The 17,870-nt window shown below is 40.3% G+C and overlaps 1 protein-coding gene across 6 annotated transcripts in view; it reads right to left on the minus strand.

Moving 5' to 3' along the window:
- NEK11 (NIMA related kinase 11) overlaps window positions 1-17,870 on the minus strand; it is a 214,479-nt gene that overhangs the window by 48,735 nt on the left and 147,874 nt on the right. For 5 of the 6 annotated variants that reach the window (XM_006117584.5, XM_089776602.1, XM_006117582.5 and 2 more), the window contains 2 exons: window positions 12,547-12,692; window positions 3,149-3,209 (listed from right to left, as the gene is read on the minus strand). In XM_006117584.5, coding sequence (XP_006117646.3) covers window positions 3,149-3,209; window positions 12,547-12,692 — 207 coding nt within the window. Of the gene's footprint in view, window positions 1-13; window positions 346-3,148; window positions 3,210-12,546; window positions 12,693-17,870 lie in introns of those variants that run through there. The other variant, XM_025181917.3, reaches the window with a different exon arrangement.

Below are 17,870 nucleotides of genomic sequence, written 5' to 3' on the forward strand. Positions count from 1 at the left end.
GCTTTATTTATGTGTTGCAATATGTAATACAGAAACTGTAAAATAAGGAATGATACTTCATACAAAAATTGCCAGAGAAAATTTTATATTTTGGTTTAAAAAACTTCTTGAAATAATTCAACTTATTCCCAGGATAAATCCTAAATGAAAAGAATGATAAAAAACTCAAGTGAAATGTTAGGTTCTCATTTCTAATTACTAGAGCTACCCACAAATTTTTGTTTATTGCCCATGATTTGTCTGTGACTTTTACAAAATATACTCATAACTAAACCATAGATTGACTTCCGCTTATAAGAATTCTTTTCCTTGGTTCCAAATCTGGATGTTTCTGGTTTTCACAATCTAGGTTAAGAAGAAATATCTTATTTAAGTGACTCTTTTAATTAGCATTTATATCATAGAATGCAAAATGTAGTAAGTTTACCCTCTGCAGCTTTGTAGCATTATATTTGAAAGACTTAAGAGAAAAGCTCATGCTAGGCAAAAGCAGACTAAGTGCAATTGCTTAGGGCCCTAAAAAACTCAATATGGCCCTCTATTCACTTTTTTAGTATGTGTTGAGGGGGGACCCCTTAAATATTTCTTCTTATGGGATAGCACTGCCTCTGCTTATGAGAATACATTTTAGAGACCCTTATTGGACACTGAGCAAATAATGACAAAATAGCTATTAACATTTCTCTTTCATTATCATCTCTTATATTTGTTTAAAATAGATCACACATATCTACGTATTAACACAGCTTGGAGAACAGTTTTAACTTTCAACACAGAACTTGTCAGACATATTTCAAAACTTAAAGTTCATTACTTACATCTATCAGGAGCAGAAATAAAAATCTGTCCTGTATTCTACAGGTAGTAACTGTGCCAATGTCAACCTAATATTCTTCCCTCATTTAAACTTTACTTTTAACTTCTGAACATAACCTAAGAAATTGAAAATTCATAACTAGTATTTGAAAAAGAGACTTTAAGGCTAAAATCTTGCGAATTTAGGAATCTATTGTTATTACATATCTACCAAGAGTGAGACACTGTATATTAAAGCAAATATTGTTTTCTTTCCAATCCTGGTTGAATTAAAAAAGACAACTGTAATTGCCTTTTCTGTCATTATAATATGTGCTAATAGCTATAGAATTCTAGTAAGAATATTATAAAAATTAATCCTTTTCATGTTATATCATAAAGCAAATTACTACGTTTAGTCTTAATCAATTTTTGGCTGGACATAACCCTGCTTATTTTATTTTTAATGACTATTAGCATTAGACTGAACAGCTATACTGTACCTTTCCTCTGAAGATTATGAAGTTCTTTATAAGGATAAGTCTTATTATCCCAATTTTACAGATTCAGAAAGTGACACACAAAAATATAGTGACTTGCCCAAGGTCTCATTTCAAGCCAGTGGCAGAGCAGGGAATAGAACACTAGCCTCTGGACTCAAAGATGTGGATTTTATTCCCTTGACCACACTGAGATCACTGCTCAGGAAGAAGGAATAGAAAAAAATATCAAATCATGTGTCATATCCCAAAACTCAGAAACACTGTAATCCGAAACATGTTTTTTTTTCCTTATTCTTGTAGGCACAAATACACGAATGCAATATTTTTCATCTGGGCAATGTGACACAGTATTTCTCCTTTGTGGCCTCTTTCTCATATCTTGTGATAAATTGTTAATTAACTGTAGCAGATTCAGAGCTGGTCCACTCAAAAATAAATATCCTTAAAGAAGCAACATTTTTTCTCTAGTCTAGGAAAATGACAGCTATATGGATACTTCAACCAGACATTATAATGCATAACAACTTTCATTATCAGAGGGATAGCCATGTTAGTCTGTATTCGTAAAAACAATGAGAAGCCCTGTGGCACCTTAAAGACTAAAAAATGTATTTGGACATGCACATCTGATGAAGTAGATTTTTGCCCATGAAAGCTTATGCCCAAATAAATAAGAACATAAGAACAGCCACACTGGGTCATACCAAAGGTTTATCTAGCCCAGTATCCTGTCTTCTGACAGTGGCCAATGCCAGATACCCCAGAGGGAGAGGACAGAACAGGTAATTATCACATGATCCCTCTCTTGTTATCCATTTCCAGCCTCTGACAAACAGAGGCTAGGGACACCATTCCTACCCATCCTGGCTAATAAGTATTGATGGACCTCACCTCCATGAATTCATCTAGTTCTTTTTTTTTTTTGCACCCTGTTAAAGACCTGGTCTTCATAACATCCTCTGTCAAAGAGTTCCATAGGTTGATTGTGTGCTGTGTGAAGAAATACTTCCTTTTGGTTGTTTTAAACCTGCTACCTATTAATTTCATTTGGTGACCCCTAGTTCTTATTTTATGGAAATAAGTAATTTTTCCGTATTCACTTCTCAATACCTGTCATGATTTTATAGACCTCTATCATATTGCCCTTGAGTCTCCTCTTTTCTAAGGTGAAAAGCCCCAGTCTTTTTAACCTCTCTTCATATAGCACCAGCTCCAAACCCTTAATAATTTTTGTTGCCCTTTTCTGAACCTTTTCCAATGCCAAGATATCTTTTTTGAGATAAGGCAACCACAGCTATATGCAGTATTCAAGATGTGGGCATACCATGGATTTATGCAGAGGCAGTAAGATATTCTCTGTCTTATTCTCTATCACTTTTTTAATAATTTCTCAATCTGTTATTATTTAAGGTGCCACAGGACTCCTCGAACATTCACTATGTGACTGAACTCCATGGGCACTCTCCTTTTGGGTGACGTGAAAACAATCTCCTTCTGTACATATGACAGGTTTCTTTTTTTTTCTTTGGAGGAGGAAGTCTTCTGAAATCTAGTTTTCAAAATCTTTTCCTACAGACATCACAAGCATATGCTTCAGTTTACCACTACCCACTGCTATATAATAATGCTTTATGTCTATTTCTCACACCATGATAGTAAAACAATGTCATCTTGACATGACTGCATTGGATGCTTTATGGAGTTGATGAAGAAAGCAATTAAGGCCACTTTTATAAAATCTCCTACAAGCAGTTGGACTGAAAAGGGAGTGAGCAGAATGCAGACCATAAAGACTGCCTAAGACTTTAGTAAATATTACAATTAGTTTTGAAGAAAAGACATCATCTCACCTACAGAGCTGTTATTCAGGACGCTCTCCAAATGCCTGACCATTGCCTCGACATCAGTATCCTGGTCATGGAAAAGTGAGAAAGAGCATTAGAATTGGAAGAAATATGAATGTTAAGCATTCTACATCATGAGTCTGACCCTGCAAACACTTACTATCCAAGAGTTTCCTATGCTGAGTAATCCTACTCATGTCAACATTGGAACCTCACATTCAGAACAAATACACACAATTGAACCCAATAAGCAAGACCATTTTCTACTTTTTTCCTCTCCCAAATGTCAAGTTTTGGGTGACATTATAGACATGGATTTTCTGACATTAGTTGCCTTACAGAACTGCAAACATGTAGAACAAATGTGTAGGATGTTTTATAGAATTTGAGCTGCTATTTAGTATCTTATGCGATCTCAGCAAAAACATCAGCACTGGAGTCCACTAGCTTGCCATGCATTAACTTACTGCATGGACCTCCCTCCCCCAGAAAACAAAATTTCATAGCACGCTTAAGGTATGGAACTTGTTGTGTGCAATAGCAGCATACACACAGTGAGTTGGTGTGCAACATGATTCCCACTATGGCTTGCTACACGCTCACTCGCCATGTAGGCAAGGCGTTACTTAAAAAAAAAAGGGAGATGAGAATGGTGGAGCTGGATACAATTTCTGCTTTGCTGTGAGGTTTCAGATGTTTACAGAAAAGCTTGCTGATCAAGCCTTTGACAAGTCTGCCAGCACCCACAGTCTACCAAGTCTGGTATACTGACATTTTGAAACATACCGCATTAGTTTTTATATGCAGAACAACAAAGTCAAGTTTGTTCCTGTATCTCAAAGAGATATGTTGAGTCTAGTTCTCACTGAGATACAGCAGCACAATTCTGAGAACATCCGTGTAGCTATGCTGATGTACAGCTGCTAAAGCTCTGGCTCTAGAGTAAGTGGAGACATCTAATGGAAACCTCTCAGTTTGTACCTGAATTCTGACAGAACAGCTGCTCCTATGGTACCGGGCCACAATATACTTAAGATGAAGGCAATATATTAAGTGTTGCTCCATTCCTGGGACAGGTAGGAAGCATTACTTCATTGGGGCAGAACCTCCTTTGGGTAAGAAATGAAGCGTTATGGAGAAAAGAGCTTTTTGCATGTCAATTGAGGATATATTGTTTTGTAAGACAAAAATAAATTATCTCAGCAGAAATGTTACGTTTTGTGGAAAGTTTTAGTGTTGTATTATTGATAATTTTGCTTTGTCCACCATTCCCTTCTTTGGCTATGTCTACACAGCAACATTATTTCAAAATAACTAGCATTATTTTGAAATAACATAGTCTGTGTCTACACAGTCGGCAGTTATTTCAACATAATGTCGAAATACCGTCAAACTGGAAGACTTCTTACTCCGACTCCTGTAACCCTCATTTTATGAGTAAGGGAAATTGGAGGAGGAGTGCTCTATTTTGAAATAAGTGCTGTGTAGACATCACCAACTGACATAGCTCAATTAGCGCAGCTTATTTCAAGTTAAACCCTGATGTGTAGATATGCCCTTTGTGTCCTGACTGTTCTGAGACAAAATGATTTTTTTAAATTTTAAATTTTGCTAAAAGTGGATTAAAGAATATAACTGATTTACTAAACTACCAACATAGCATCCTGTGTGTACAGCAGTCTAATGGAGTAACAAACACAAACAAAAAAACCATTGCTAACAAAAGTTAATGTGGAAAAAGGTGTGTTTCAGCAGAGACCAGACCATGCATCCCACCCTGCCCCTCATTACAAAAAAAGATGCTCTCTTTATAAAAAGCCTACATAATCAGAACCCTCCAACTGTTTAGGGCTGGAAATGAACAGGTAATGGGTATCCAGACAGTTCCCCACTACTGTGTACTCCTTTCTTGTTCAGGATGGATGCAGACATATAGGAAGAGGAGAAAAGGAGGAAAGGTCAGGAGGAGAAAAGTAACATTTTTAAACTGCCCCAGCCCTCAAAGCACTAATTTTGCTCCTTGACCCTGAGAGCTGTGGTTGTGCCATTCATCTTTTATCCTTGTGTTGACATACCCTTAGGAGCTATGCCTTCATTGCAAAAATGGTGTGTTTTTAAACTCCTGGTGAATCAAAGTCACTGTAGTTTTTACCTTGATGAAGCTAGTCAAGGCCAAATTTAGTTAGCTGTGTGCAGGGGAGAGGAACATGGTTGACTTCAATTAGCTACAATGAGGTAACGCTACCTGTGTCTTATCTCCACTCAGATTTTACATTAAGATAGATACCTCAAATAGAAAAAATACATCTATTTTGCTTGGAAGGCAAAGTCCCTCATGAGGAGAGTTAAGGTGCTTTGCAAAATAGACAAAACTAGCCTATACTAAGATATGCCTTAGGAACCTAATGGAATACTTCCTGAATGCATACCAGACTGCCAGCACCTGTAGTATACTAAGTCTGGTTTCTTGACATATTAAAGCATACCGTATGCATTGTAACAAACACAAGTTCATTACTGTATCTCAGAGAGGTTGTGTCCAATTTTCACTGGTGTAATTCAGCATAACTCTGATGAAGCCAACAGCTATACCAATTTATACCAGCTGATTCTCAGGCAGACATTCAAAACAAGAAGCTAATGTACTGAATTAATTAGACTTGCCTTACCAAATCATTAAAGGCAAGTCCTATATTAGCATTAGCATCAAGTGCAAGCATAAAAATCAAGATTATAAATTGAAATGGAGTGTGTCCATTATCACCTCAGCTAAATTAAAACCAACATGAAACTTTCATTGAACAACAACATTTTTTGCTGATGGTAAAGAAAGTTTTGCGATTCCCATGTTATTTGGCCTTGTTACCTCTCACGCAATTAGAAAATCAGTGTTCCTTAAACAAATACATGTATAAAACCATCAGGGAGCCAGAAGCCTGGAAAAGTAATTGTCAGATTCATTAAAGGTTAAAATTTCCCTCTTTCTTGCACAAAACCTGGCTTTGGGCAGAAGAATTAGCAGAGGTTTGGGACACTGAATCCATTCCAAAATCAAGGTGGTGGTCGGTATACCCTACTCCCTAAGGTGAAATGGAGTTATGCCCCATGCATGTATTCAAGGATTCATTGATCATGGCGTTACCCCATGAAGTACTATGCAACTACTCCTACTATGAAGTAAAACTTCTTACAGAATGAAGTCTTTGCAGAGGTTCATGGATAACACATTATAGTGCATTTATAAACACACATTCAAACACCTCACTGGTGATTGTATTTTTTCAGTTATTTCAAGGAAGGAAAGGTATGAATGCTATATCAAAAGGGTCCACATTAAGGGTCCAATCTCACTCCGATGGAGGTCAATTGGAATTTTACCATTAAAATCAACAGGAGCAGAAGCAGTCCCTGAAACTTACTAGCAAGGCAGATTCTACCAAAAAGATTTACGTACTCATATTTGGCATGACCCAAAGTCCAATGAAACCAACAGAAAGGCCCCTATTAATCTCACCAGGCTTTGGATCAGGCCCTGTCCCCAATTCTTTACTCGTGAAATTGATTTTTTTTTAAATTTTTGCTCCCCCCTCCCCTGGAAAATGGGAGATTGTTTTCATTAATAATATTCCAAAACAGGGTCAGTCTTTTCCACAAAAAGGATGCTACTATAGGGGGAAACCAATAAAGAGAGTCACTTGAGAAAGGCAGTGATAAAAAAATGAATATTACTGTCTGCTCTCTTCTCATTATGCACACACGTCTTTCTATAATGTTAACAGAACCTGTGCATGTGTGCTGTAGGGGAAAACAAATAGGCATATGTAGATGAGGGATCAGATTCAGACAAGAAATGTCAATTAAACATTCCTCCCAATCCCCAATACTAGCTTTTGTTGTCATTGAACTGTGAATCACCAAGAAATGATTAAATGTCACTCTGCCTAAATCTGACTGCCAATACCTAATTCACTCTGCATTATTAAGAACTCTATTTATATCTGCTGTCTTTTGATAATTCTAAGGAACAGTCTTCATGTCAAAAAACACTACTGATTGACACTTTCTGATAGAACTCTCTGACATGGTAGATGAAAGTCAAATGAAAACTAAAAGCATAATGCTAACAGGAAAAATACAATATGGGCTGATGACAGTGAGCAATACTGTATTTTTGGGAGCACATTATGATGGATTTTTCAAGCATCTGAGTGGTTTATGCACCATTGCTAGTGGTTTATGCTACATTCAGTCTATGTAGCCCCAGCAGATTACTGATCCTGAACAATCACATCAAAAGCATTCCCTGACATATTCTGCTGATTTTTGATTGACTAATTAAAACTTTGTAAGATCACTAGCTATAACATAATATCTATACTGCTTCTGAATGTTCATACATCTTTAGTAAAACACATGTGGAAAAAGACTTCATATTTTTTAGGAGACATACCTATATGATCCGTGCTTTTTTCAGAGTCTTGAGACTATTTTGATTTTCAGTAAGCTTTAAAACATTAACTCTCTCCAGAGCAAAACACAATTGTAACCCTATCATATTATTTTGTGTTTAATCTGCACAGTTCCTTGTTTTATGTATAATATCTGGATATTTCCAGATCAGATATGAGACTGTTTTGGCATAAACTTTTAAGCCTGAGTTTAACTGATGGCATAGATTCCCTAATACTGTGTTAGAAAGGCAGTACAGTAGTTAGAAATACTTCCTGTAAAGCAGTGATCTCCAACCTTTTTACACCCGAGATCACCTTTTAAGTCTCAGAACAGGTGAAGATCTACCATTCCACCCCTTCCTTGAAGCCAAGCCCTCTCTATTCTCCTGTCCATCACTTGCTATCCCCAGCCCTTATACACTCTGTTAAACAGTTTATTTTTAAATTATGCAATATATAAAATTAAAATCACATGTTTATAGTTATGAAAGAAATGGTCTGTTTTTAATTCATGCTATTTAAATGTCAAACGAAACATTTACAATTATACATTTTGTTCTCTGCTATTTTGTAAATCTAAAATCAAGTATTGATAATTATATATTTTTTCCTCCAATAACAAAGTCTCAGTGTGACACCTGTGACTGAACAGTATCTGTCAGTGTCTTGAGGTCTGGGTTGTAGTCTGAGATTGCTAGTCGTATACAGTCCATCAGATGGGCATCTGTGAGGCGGGTGCGATACTTGGACTTAATTATCTTTAATTAGGAAAATGCTGTCTCACAGAGGTATGTGGAGCCAAAGTAAGCCTTCACTTTGAAAGCACAAGATGACAGAAGTGGATATTTTTCTCTGTTTACCATTCTTCAAAAATCACTGTCCTTTGCTCTGACTTTCAGCTCAATATCATTTTGCATAGTAATAATCTCCATATTAAGTCCATTGCTTTGTAAATGAAACACCTGATGAAATTTTGTAGCCAAGCCGCGAATGTCTTCTACTTGAAGGAATGGATTTAAGACAAACATGACAATTGATTCCACCACATCTAATTCCTGAAATCTCCTGTTGAATTCGTCTGCTAATTTCTTCATGTGTGCACAGAAGTTTTCTGGGTGGAACCATTTTTCCTCTCTCATTCATTTTTTCTAGTATTCCCCCCAAACTTGGGAAGTCATGCAGTGTTTTATTCTCTAATTCGGAGGACCATAGGCCCAGTTTCAATTTGAATGCATTCACAGCACTGAGCATATGTGCTAAGTCTCTGTCCTTTCCCTGAAGTTCACAGTTCAGCTCACTCAGTTTTGATGTCATATCTGTAAGGAACCCAAAGTCTAGCAACCATGCACTATCTGACAGCTCACTGTACACTTCATTCCTTGATTTAAGAAAAGTGTTAATTTCAGGCATCAGCTCTAAAAATCTTTGCAGGACCTTTCCTTGACTTAACCACCTCACATCAGCATGGAGGATTAGTTCACCACAGGCAGCATCCAGTTTGTTGAGTAAGGATTTAAACAGGCGATGCTGAAGAGGTCTTGCTCGAATTGAGTTTAAAATCTTAACAACTACTTTCATTATAGGACAGAAGTCCATAACTTTACTTGCTACTACTTGCTGGTGGATTATACAGTGATAATTGACAAAAGAAGGGACATCAGAATCATTCCTGCAAAATGCAACAAAGCCTGCATTTGCGCCAAGCGTGGCTGGTGCACCATCTGTTGTGATGGAAACCAATTTCTTGATTGGAATGTTTTTCTCAAGCACATACTTTTTGAATGTGTTGTATATATCCTCACCTCTTGTTCTCTCTTTAATGGGCAAAAGGGTGAGAAGATCCTCTTTAATTGTCATATCCTTAAAAACCATATGTGCAAAAATCAGCTGGGCAGTGTCGGTCATGTTAATAGATTAATCAAACTGCAGTGAGAAGCATTTGCAGTCCTTCAGGTCCTGCTGTAGTTGCTAAAAGATGTCTTCTGACAAAGATTCCACTCTTCTTGCTACTGTGGAAGCACCAAGTGACACTCCCTGGATCGCTGTCATTATTTCTTCTTTAGTTTTTAAAATCTTTTAATAAAGAGTCAGCTACCACAATCATTGCTTCTTTAATTATTTCCCCATCTGTGAATGATTTCTTATGTTTTGCCAGCAAATGGCAAATACGAAATGATGCTTCAGTGCAGGCCTTGCCTTTTGCTGCTGGTTTAAAAAATGACTGTCGAGCTTTCAAAATGGCCTTCAGTTCATTAACTTTCTTTGTACGTAACATGCCATTCAAGGGAAAACTATCCTTGAATTTTCTATGTACTGTTGTGTGGTGTCGTTCCAAATTGCTCCTTTTACTTAATGATAAACTTTGATGACATATCAAGCATACGCTCTTATCTTTTATATTTGTGAACAGAAATTCATTTTCCCATTCCACGTGCAAGTTGTACATTTTTTATTTCTTAGGTGGCCTAGGTTTGCCATTCATGTTTATCGCCAGGAAGGGAGGTAGAGCTAAATTAAAAAGCAAGATAGCACTAAACTACCAAATGTGTGATATTTGTGTTTTGGTACAGTGTGGTGATATTATTGTCATGGACAGCCCGAACACAGCTTTTACAACTGTTTGGATTTAGAATTTAAAATTTTCATAGTCAGTGTGGTCTGCTAGATCTGGAACCCAGCAGGGACAGCTTCACCAGGCCCCAGGCCTTTCATAGGACCCCGCCAGACCCAGTTAGAATCATAGCTGCTGTCAGTGATGGATACACTCAAGACACCACAAGTCAATACGAGGGCCTCTCCGGGCTTTACTGTCACTGGGCTGGACGGGACCAGTTACACCTGGCCTGGGAAAGGACAGGGAAAGGAAAAGCAGCTGAGGTTCCATTCTCATTACCAGGCACTGAGGAAAACTCCCCAGAAGGCAGGGCTGGGCAGGTCTATGTCTGGGGAGAAACTGAGGCTCCTAGAATATGGCACAGAGAGGAAGCTGCCTGGCCTCTTGGCTGTGGCATTCAGCTGCCCCACTCCACCTGATGGGGTGGCTTCTCCTCTGTCAGCCCATGTGGAACATGGTGTACCTGGGCTGAACAGAGTAGCCTCCCCATGAATTGAAATTAAGGGGATTGTTCAAATTTAAAAGGGGGGCGGATCAGGGCAGAAGAGGGGTGAGACCGTGAGGGTGAAGGTGGGCTGTATGGCATCATAGCTCACAAAACTGGGGGGTGCTGGGGAAATTCAGGGGGATATACACCCCCATGGGAAGGGGTTCGGGAAATCCCTGGCTGAGTGCCATGGCCAGGCAGCTTCCCCTGTGCACCAGCCCACGTGAAGCATGGTGCACCCTGGCTGAGCACCATGGCCAGCTGGCCGGGCAGCCCCTTCGCTTCGCTCTAGCCCAGCTGCCCTGCTCTCAGACCGGGAGGCTGTGCCAGGATCCTCAGGAAGCCTTCATCTTTTGCTCCAGCACAGCTGGAGCTAGGTAGGTCCAGCCTCCCTGGGCTGAGCGCAGGGCTGCCGGGTTGGAGGGAACAGAAGCGGCTGCCTGGCCAGCTGGCCATGGCGCTCAGCCAGGGTGCACCATGCTCCACGTGGGCTGGTGCACAGGGGAAGCTACCTGGCCAGCTGGGTGTGGGCTCTGCCCGGAGGAGGCTGCCCCGCGCTCCAACTGATCGGCGGCTTCCCCTGTGCACCAGCTCACGTGGAGTGTGGTGCACCCTGGCTGAGCACCATGGCCAGCTGGCCGGGCAGCCGCTTCTGTTCCCTCCTGCCCAGCTGTCCTGCGCTCAGCCCAGGGAGGCTGCACCTAGATCCAGCTGGCTGAGCACCATGGCTTCCCAGCTGAGCCCTTTGCTGCAGAAGCCGGGGCCAGGTGTCTGCTCAGGTCGGCTGCCTGGCTCTGACTGAGCCTGTAGCTCTTATAGCCCTAGACCCACCCTCTGGCTTCCTGTGGGCGGGGCTAGGTGTGGCTGGACCTGCCCCCCAAGGGATTTTAGAGGGTGCTTCCTCTTCCAAGTCAGTGGGCGGCCATGTTGCTGTCCCGGGATCATTACATTTTCCTACACAAGCAATCTTATCTGTGCCTTATCTGGGCAATCAATTTTTTCAAACTCTGGGTCCCAGCGTGTTAGGGCAAGCAGCTAGATGTCTACAAGATGCTTTGTCTTCCTGTGCCTCTGCAGCTACGGGTGATCACAGCGACAGTATACTGCGGATTGCCATTCCTGGCCAATGGCAGCTGCGGGAGGCATTGTGAACTGGGACACCGCTTCCTGCGGCTCCCATTGGCTGGGAACCGTGATCTGTGGTCAGTAGATGGATTGCCCATACCCGCGGATACGCAAGTAAACAAAGCATCTTGCAACTTGCCCTTACAAGCCATGACCCAGTGTCTGAAAAACTCCTCATCTAGTTAGAAGTTATTTATAATTTGTTTAGTAGTTGCAGTATGTTTGGTTTCATTAACATGTAAAAAATCTCAGTCTCATCAAGTGTTTGCAACTGAAATCAGAAACAGTACAATTCAAACACATAACTTAGGTTGAAGGTCTAGGGTAAAATTTTCAAAATCTCATAACTCAGGAAGCTGAAACCCACTTTAAAATGTAACTTAAACATTTAGGAGCTTGCAGCCCATTATCTTTCAGTGAGACTTGGGCTCCCAAGTGCTCATGTCATGTTTTGAAACTTTTACTCTCAGGTTGCTAAGTCACTAAGACATCTTTGGAAATGTTACCCCTAATGTTGCAGCGATGAAGGAATCTTTCACTCTCCACCTCATACCCACCCCCAAAAATGATTTCAAGAAGCACCAAAAATCTACAGTTCTCCAAGTCAGTGGGAATTAAAAATGGTCAACTGATCAAGATTAGACACTTTGGTATTTTACTATTTGCTACTCGAATTGGAAAAATTAGCATTTGCACATATATTATTAACACAAAGAATCATATATACCTGTTGAATTGTTTTAGAGACAGTCTGTAATACTTCTATATTATCCTCTTCCTCCTCATCCTGCCCCTCCTCTTCACTTGTTTCCGAACAAGAATCAAACACATCATTATAATATTCTTCTGCGATTTGTGGATCTTCAGGAATCTCTGGAATAAAGTAAGAGTTTGTAGTAGTTGCATGTATTTAAATCTGAATTCGAGTCTTGTTTTAAATCCTGTTCACTGATTGTGAATCAATGCAAATTAAACAATAAATTCTAGTCTACACAACTCCACAAATATTTGTGTCCTGAAATATGTCTGCCATGACTAGCCTAGCATTTACAGTCCTTTAAAGGATTGTCTACATGATGTGACAAAGCACTTTAGAAGGGAGCGATCTGTAAAGCATTCTATCTGCCCCATGTCAATCCTGTTGGCATGCTCAGAGTCTAAAAGGACTTAGGTTAATGCAAAACAGATATCTTTTACAGCATACTGGCAGGGTTTACATGGGGCAGTTAGAGCACTTTACAAATAACACCCCTTCAGAACACTTTGTCATGCCGTGTTAATAAGCCCTTAGTGAACTTGAATTAATTGGCAATTAGCTGAAGCTAAAACAGGCCCACAAAAGGTAATCTAGACAAATCTGAAAGGAATGCAGAAATAGGAACAGAATTTAGGTATGGCACAATGTCAGCCCTTTGATAATTTTGAGATCTCAGCAGTTCAGTATCTGCTGAGGGATGTTAGAAGTGGGATAAATTATGGTCCAGGGGATTTGAAAGAAGATCAGTTTTCTATTACAACAAGAGCAGATTGTTTTGAATCATAATTAATAGTACCAGGACTCATTTATGAGCTTTCCTTTTAAATAATGAACAAAATTCCTTAAAAATCCTCAGCTCATTCCAAGAATAATGTTATAAATTAACTAATTCAAGTGAATTCATGTGTGTGAAAATGTATACAATATAAATGAGCTTAATAAAATTATCAAGAACCCCTCATTCTAAGGAAGAGTAGTTAATATGTGCTCCAACCAGACAAAACAACATAACTTCAATCATTTTCCTTTTTACCATAAAATGAGTATATTCCCCCCCCCCCCTTTTTTTTTAAAGAACAGAGTTCACTGTTTATTTAAAAGACAATTTGGAGCAGATCGATGCATAATCTACTATATATTTGAGAGAGTTTGTGAGTGATTATGTCTGTTCCTTTCTCTGTTCAAGAACTCCTCCTAAACAGTAAGAGCTAGGACCACCAAATTTGATAGGCAGTTTCCTCTTATCCTAACTTAAAGCAAGGTCAGGGCTTGGTTGTGCCAGTACAATGGGATGTACCTGGAATGTGATTATTTTTCATAACATGGAAAAGAAGCAGGTTGCTAGCAGAGACAGTTATATCATGTTATGACCACAGGGGAGCAGGAAGGGGCCAAAGAAGGGGCCCCATACCCTTTGCCCTGAACCTCCTCACCCCACAATACTGAATCCTGCTCTGCTCCCCCCCCACACACTCAGAACCCCTGGTGTGAGCCTCTCCTCACCCTCTAACTCTTGATTCCAGCACTCCTCCTCACCCCTTTGCCTTGATCCCCTCTTTACCCCGCACCCCTGACTCCAGCACCTTCCCACACAATCCTGTCCTGAGACCCTCCTCACCCGCAGCCCCTGACTCCTTCACCCCCCCACACCTACAGCCCCCTGCCCTGACTCCTGCAGCCCCCTACATGCCTAAATCCCTACCCTGACTCCTGCAGCTCTCACACTCTCAACCCTCTGCCTGGAAGGACCGGAGCAACACCGAGTAAATATTTTAGTTGACTTATTTTGTTGATACAGTTATTTATTCTCAGAAGTCTACACACTAAAAAATTAAACATCACTTCAACAATCTTTAGAAACTGGGGACAATTTTAAAAAAAGAACTCAAATGAAATTATGGCCATGAAGCATGTTGCTATTGTACTGCCTGCATAAATGTTGTAAGACTGAAATACCCAAGTGGAGCTGTGTCAGCATTTTGGATGCAAATCAAATATATAATACAAGAAGATATTTGTGAAAATATACACTAGGGGTAGAACACAGCATTAGAGATATTTTAGCTGGAAAGCTTCCTTCAGCTTGCTCATCAGACAAAATCTAGTTTTAAATGTTATACTCCTTTTTCTGACCTTTAAAGAAGCTTTTCCCAAATCAAAATAACAACTCTTTAATGGCCTTTAACATATTTTCACGTCATTTCTGTCCAAATGGAACAATTTAAAAGTACGTTCTACTAAACATTTATCATTTTAAATTAATTATGGTTAAAATTTACTTTATGGCATTGTAGTAACACTTACAGTAACTCTGTTCATATTCCTACAAAAAGTTGTTTACTGAGAAGAGATTAAATGTTGACCAAGAAATATAGACCTAGTAGAAATCAACATAGCCACATTGAAGTGAACAGGGTTATAGTAATTAACAATTAAGCATCTTGGCTCTTTCTAGCTTCAAATATCAATTTATTGTTATGACAATGAATGAGAGTAGGATACCACAGTATTTCTTCTAAAATATTGTATGCCACAAAATAGGCCTTCTGAGGAACAGTTGTGAAATACAGGTTGAACCTCTCTAGTCTGGCACACTCAGGATCTGACTGTTGCTGAACCAGAGAATTTGCCAAACCACAGGAGGTCAGCATTACCAACACTTCAAAGAGCCCAGAAAGCAGTGGAAAACATTTAGGAGTAAATTAGAGTTAAATAACAGCACAGAATACTGAGAGCCAGGACTGGTGGCTGTAAATAAACTTTATGGAAATATGGGAAACTTGGCCACATCTGTGATAAGTGGACGTTTGGCTAAGTAAAATCATGCTGGACCACAGATATTGCAGGACCAGAAAGTACCAGACTAGAGAGGTTCAACCTATACTATGATAATAATTCAGTGGGGGTAGCCCAATAGCAAAGGAAGGGACTAGAAATTAGCTTTCCTGGATCATATTTCTCAGCTATAGCTGTTTGGCTAGAAGTGATGCATTTGAGTGTTCTAATTCTAGATCCTGTTTCTCTAGGGCAAGTCACTTCACATCCCTGTGTCTCAGCTTCCTCATCTGAGAAATGGAACTACTGCTATCTATCTATGTTGCTCCCATTAAGGCCCTACTTCAACAAATCACTGTTCCAAGTTAAACATTTTTAAACACTTTGTTAAATAAGGATGATGCCATGAATCGAGACCTAAAATAAAATCAGCATCTACCAAATTATCACCCTGTTTGAGATGTTACAGTCTTTTCCTATCTTTATTGAGGGCTCTAGGATGCTGTGATAGAATAAACTGAGTTTTAATAGCAACCACAGTGCCTCATGTTGATATTGAGAAACATAATGTTTGTCGATGTTTTAACTCAAGAGAGAGTGGTTCTGAATAATTAATAATACCTTACATTTCTGTTTATTGCTATTGTACTAATGGTGGACCCAAGTGTTAAAAAAGGGAAAAAAGGCAACTTGAAAACATTTGGGGTTTTGCAATGAATGCTGTAATTTTATCAAATTAAACTATAGATTGTAATACATTTTCAAGAAGATAAACTGCAGAAAACAAAAACCAAAAATGCAAAATGTGTATAATTTTGTTTGACAAATTACTAAGAGCCTTGTCTAGGAACTAGAATCCCCTTGTGACAACAACAGTTTCCTTCAATGAGGTAAAAATACTTCTGGATTAATAGATTTAATTTTCTCTTACCCTGAAGTCAGACTTATATCTAATGTATTAATATTGCATTCTAAGGCTCCCATGCATTTAGGACACAATGGGTGAGTTCATTTATATATATAAAGAATCTATGATCTCTGTGCCTTACCATAGAAAAGAACAGTTACTTACCTGTAACTGTTGTTCTTCGAGATGTGTTGCTCATGTCCATTCGAATTAGGTGTGCGCACCGTGTGCACCACGTCTTCCGGATCGTTTTCCCTAGCGGTACCCGTAGCGCCGGCAGGGCGCCCCCTGGAGTGGTGTCGTAGTGGCGGGGCATAAGCACCTCTGCCGGCGCTCCCCCACCTCAGTTCCTTCTTGCTGGATGCTCCGACGAAGAGGAGGTAGGGGGGGAATCGAATGGACATGAGCAACACATCTCGAAGAACAACAGTTACAGGTAAGTAACTGTTTTTCTTCTTCGAGTGGTTGCTCACGTCCATTCGAATTAGGTGACTTCCAAGCCAACCCCGCTTCAAAGAGGAGGGGTTGGAGCACTGAGAAAGAGAAGTCCACGAAAGTTGAACAAACCAAACATATTTATTCAACTAACCGAACATAGAACTAACTGTAGAAAAGTGCAATGTGGTACAGATAACACATACATATTTACAATACAGAGCTGAGGACCGGAGAGCCCAACCCTGCATCCTCCCTAGCCTGCTGTGCCAGCGCGTAGTGTGCCGAAAAGGTATGGAGTGACGACCACGCGGACGCCCTGCAGATTTCAATGATTGGAACCTGCACCCCAAAAGCTACAGAGGACGCCTGCGCCCTGGTGGAATGTGCTATAACCTGGGGTGGGACATTCCCAGCCAAGGCATAACACTCCCTGATACCCTGCGACCCAATTGGACAACCTCTGGGTTGATATGGGAAGCTCTTTTATTCTATCAGCGACAGCAATAAACAATTGAGTGGACTTGCGAAAGGGTTTAGTCCTATCAATATAAAAGGCTAGCACACGTCTAGCATCCAGGGAATGGAGCACTTGCTGCTTAAGGGAGGCGTGGGGCTTTGGAAAGAAAACCGGGAGGTAAATTTCTTGGGACAAATGGAACGGTGACACCACCTTGGGGAGAAAAGCATGATGAGGGCAAAGCCTCACATTATTGGCAGTAAACACTACATAGGGCGGGTTTACCGTTAATGCCCTCAGCTCTGAGACCCTCCGAGCCGACGTAATGGCCACAATGAATGCAACCTTCATAGAGAGGTGTTTCAAAGAGCACGTGGCCAGCGGCTCAAAGTGGGGGCGACACAAGTCTAGACAAAATGAGGTTAAGGTCCCACGCGGAGAGAGGGGGTCTAACTGAGGGATACAACTTATCCAAACCCTTAAGGAACCTTTTGACCACAAGGTCAGGAAACAGAGAAACCCCTGCCGAACCAACATGGAAGGCGGAGAGAGATGCCAGATGGACCAGAACTGCCTGGGCCACCGAGGGGCTACCAGGATGACCATGGACCTGAAGGTCTTGACCCTCGTCAGAACCCTGGGAATTAGGGAAAATGGAGGGAAAGCATAGAGGATGCCCGCTGGCCACGGCACGGTCATGGCATACCCCTGGACTGT

Source organism: Pelodiscus sinensis, chromosome 2, assembly GCF_052426305.1.
Source record: "Pelodiscus sinensis isolate ZL-2025 chromosome 2, ASM5242630v1, whole genome shotgun sequence".
Classification (NCBI taxonomy): Eukaryota; Metazoa; Chordata; order Testudines; family Trionychidae; genus Pelodiscus; species Pelodiscus sinensis.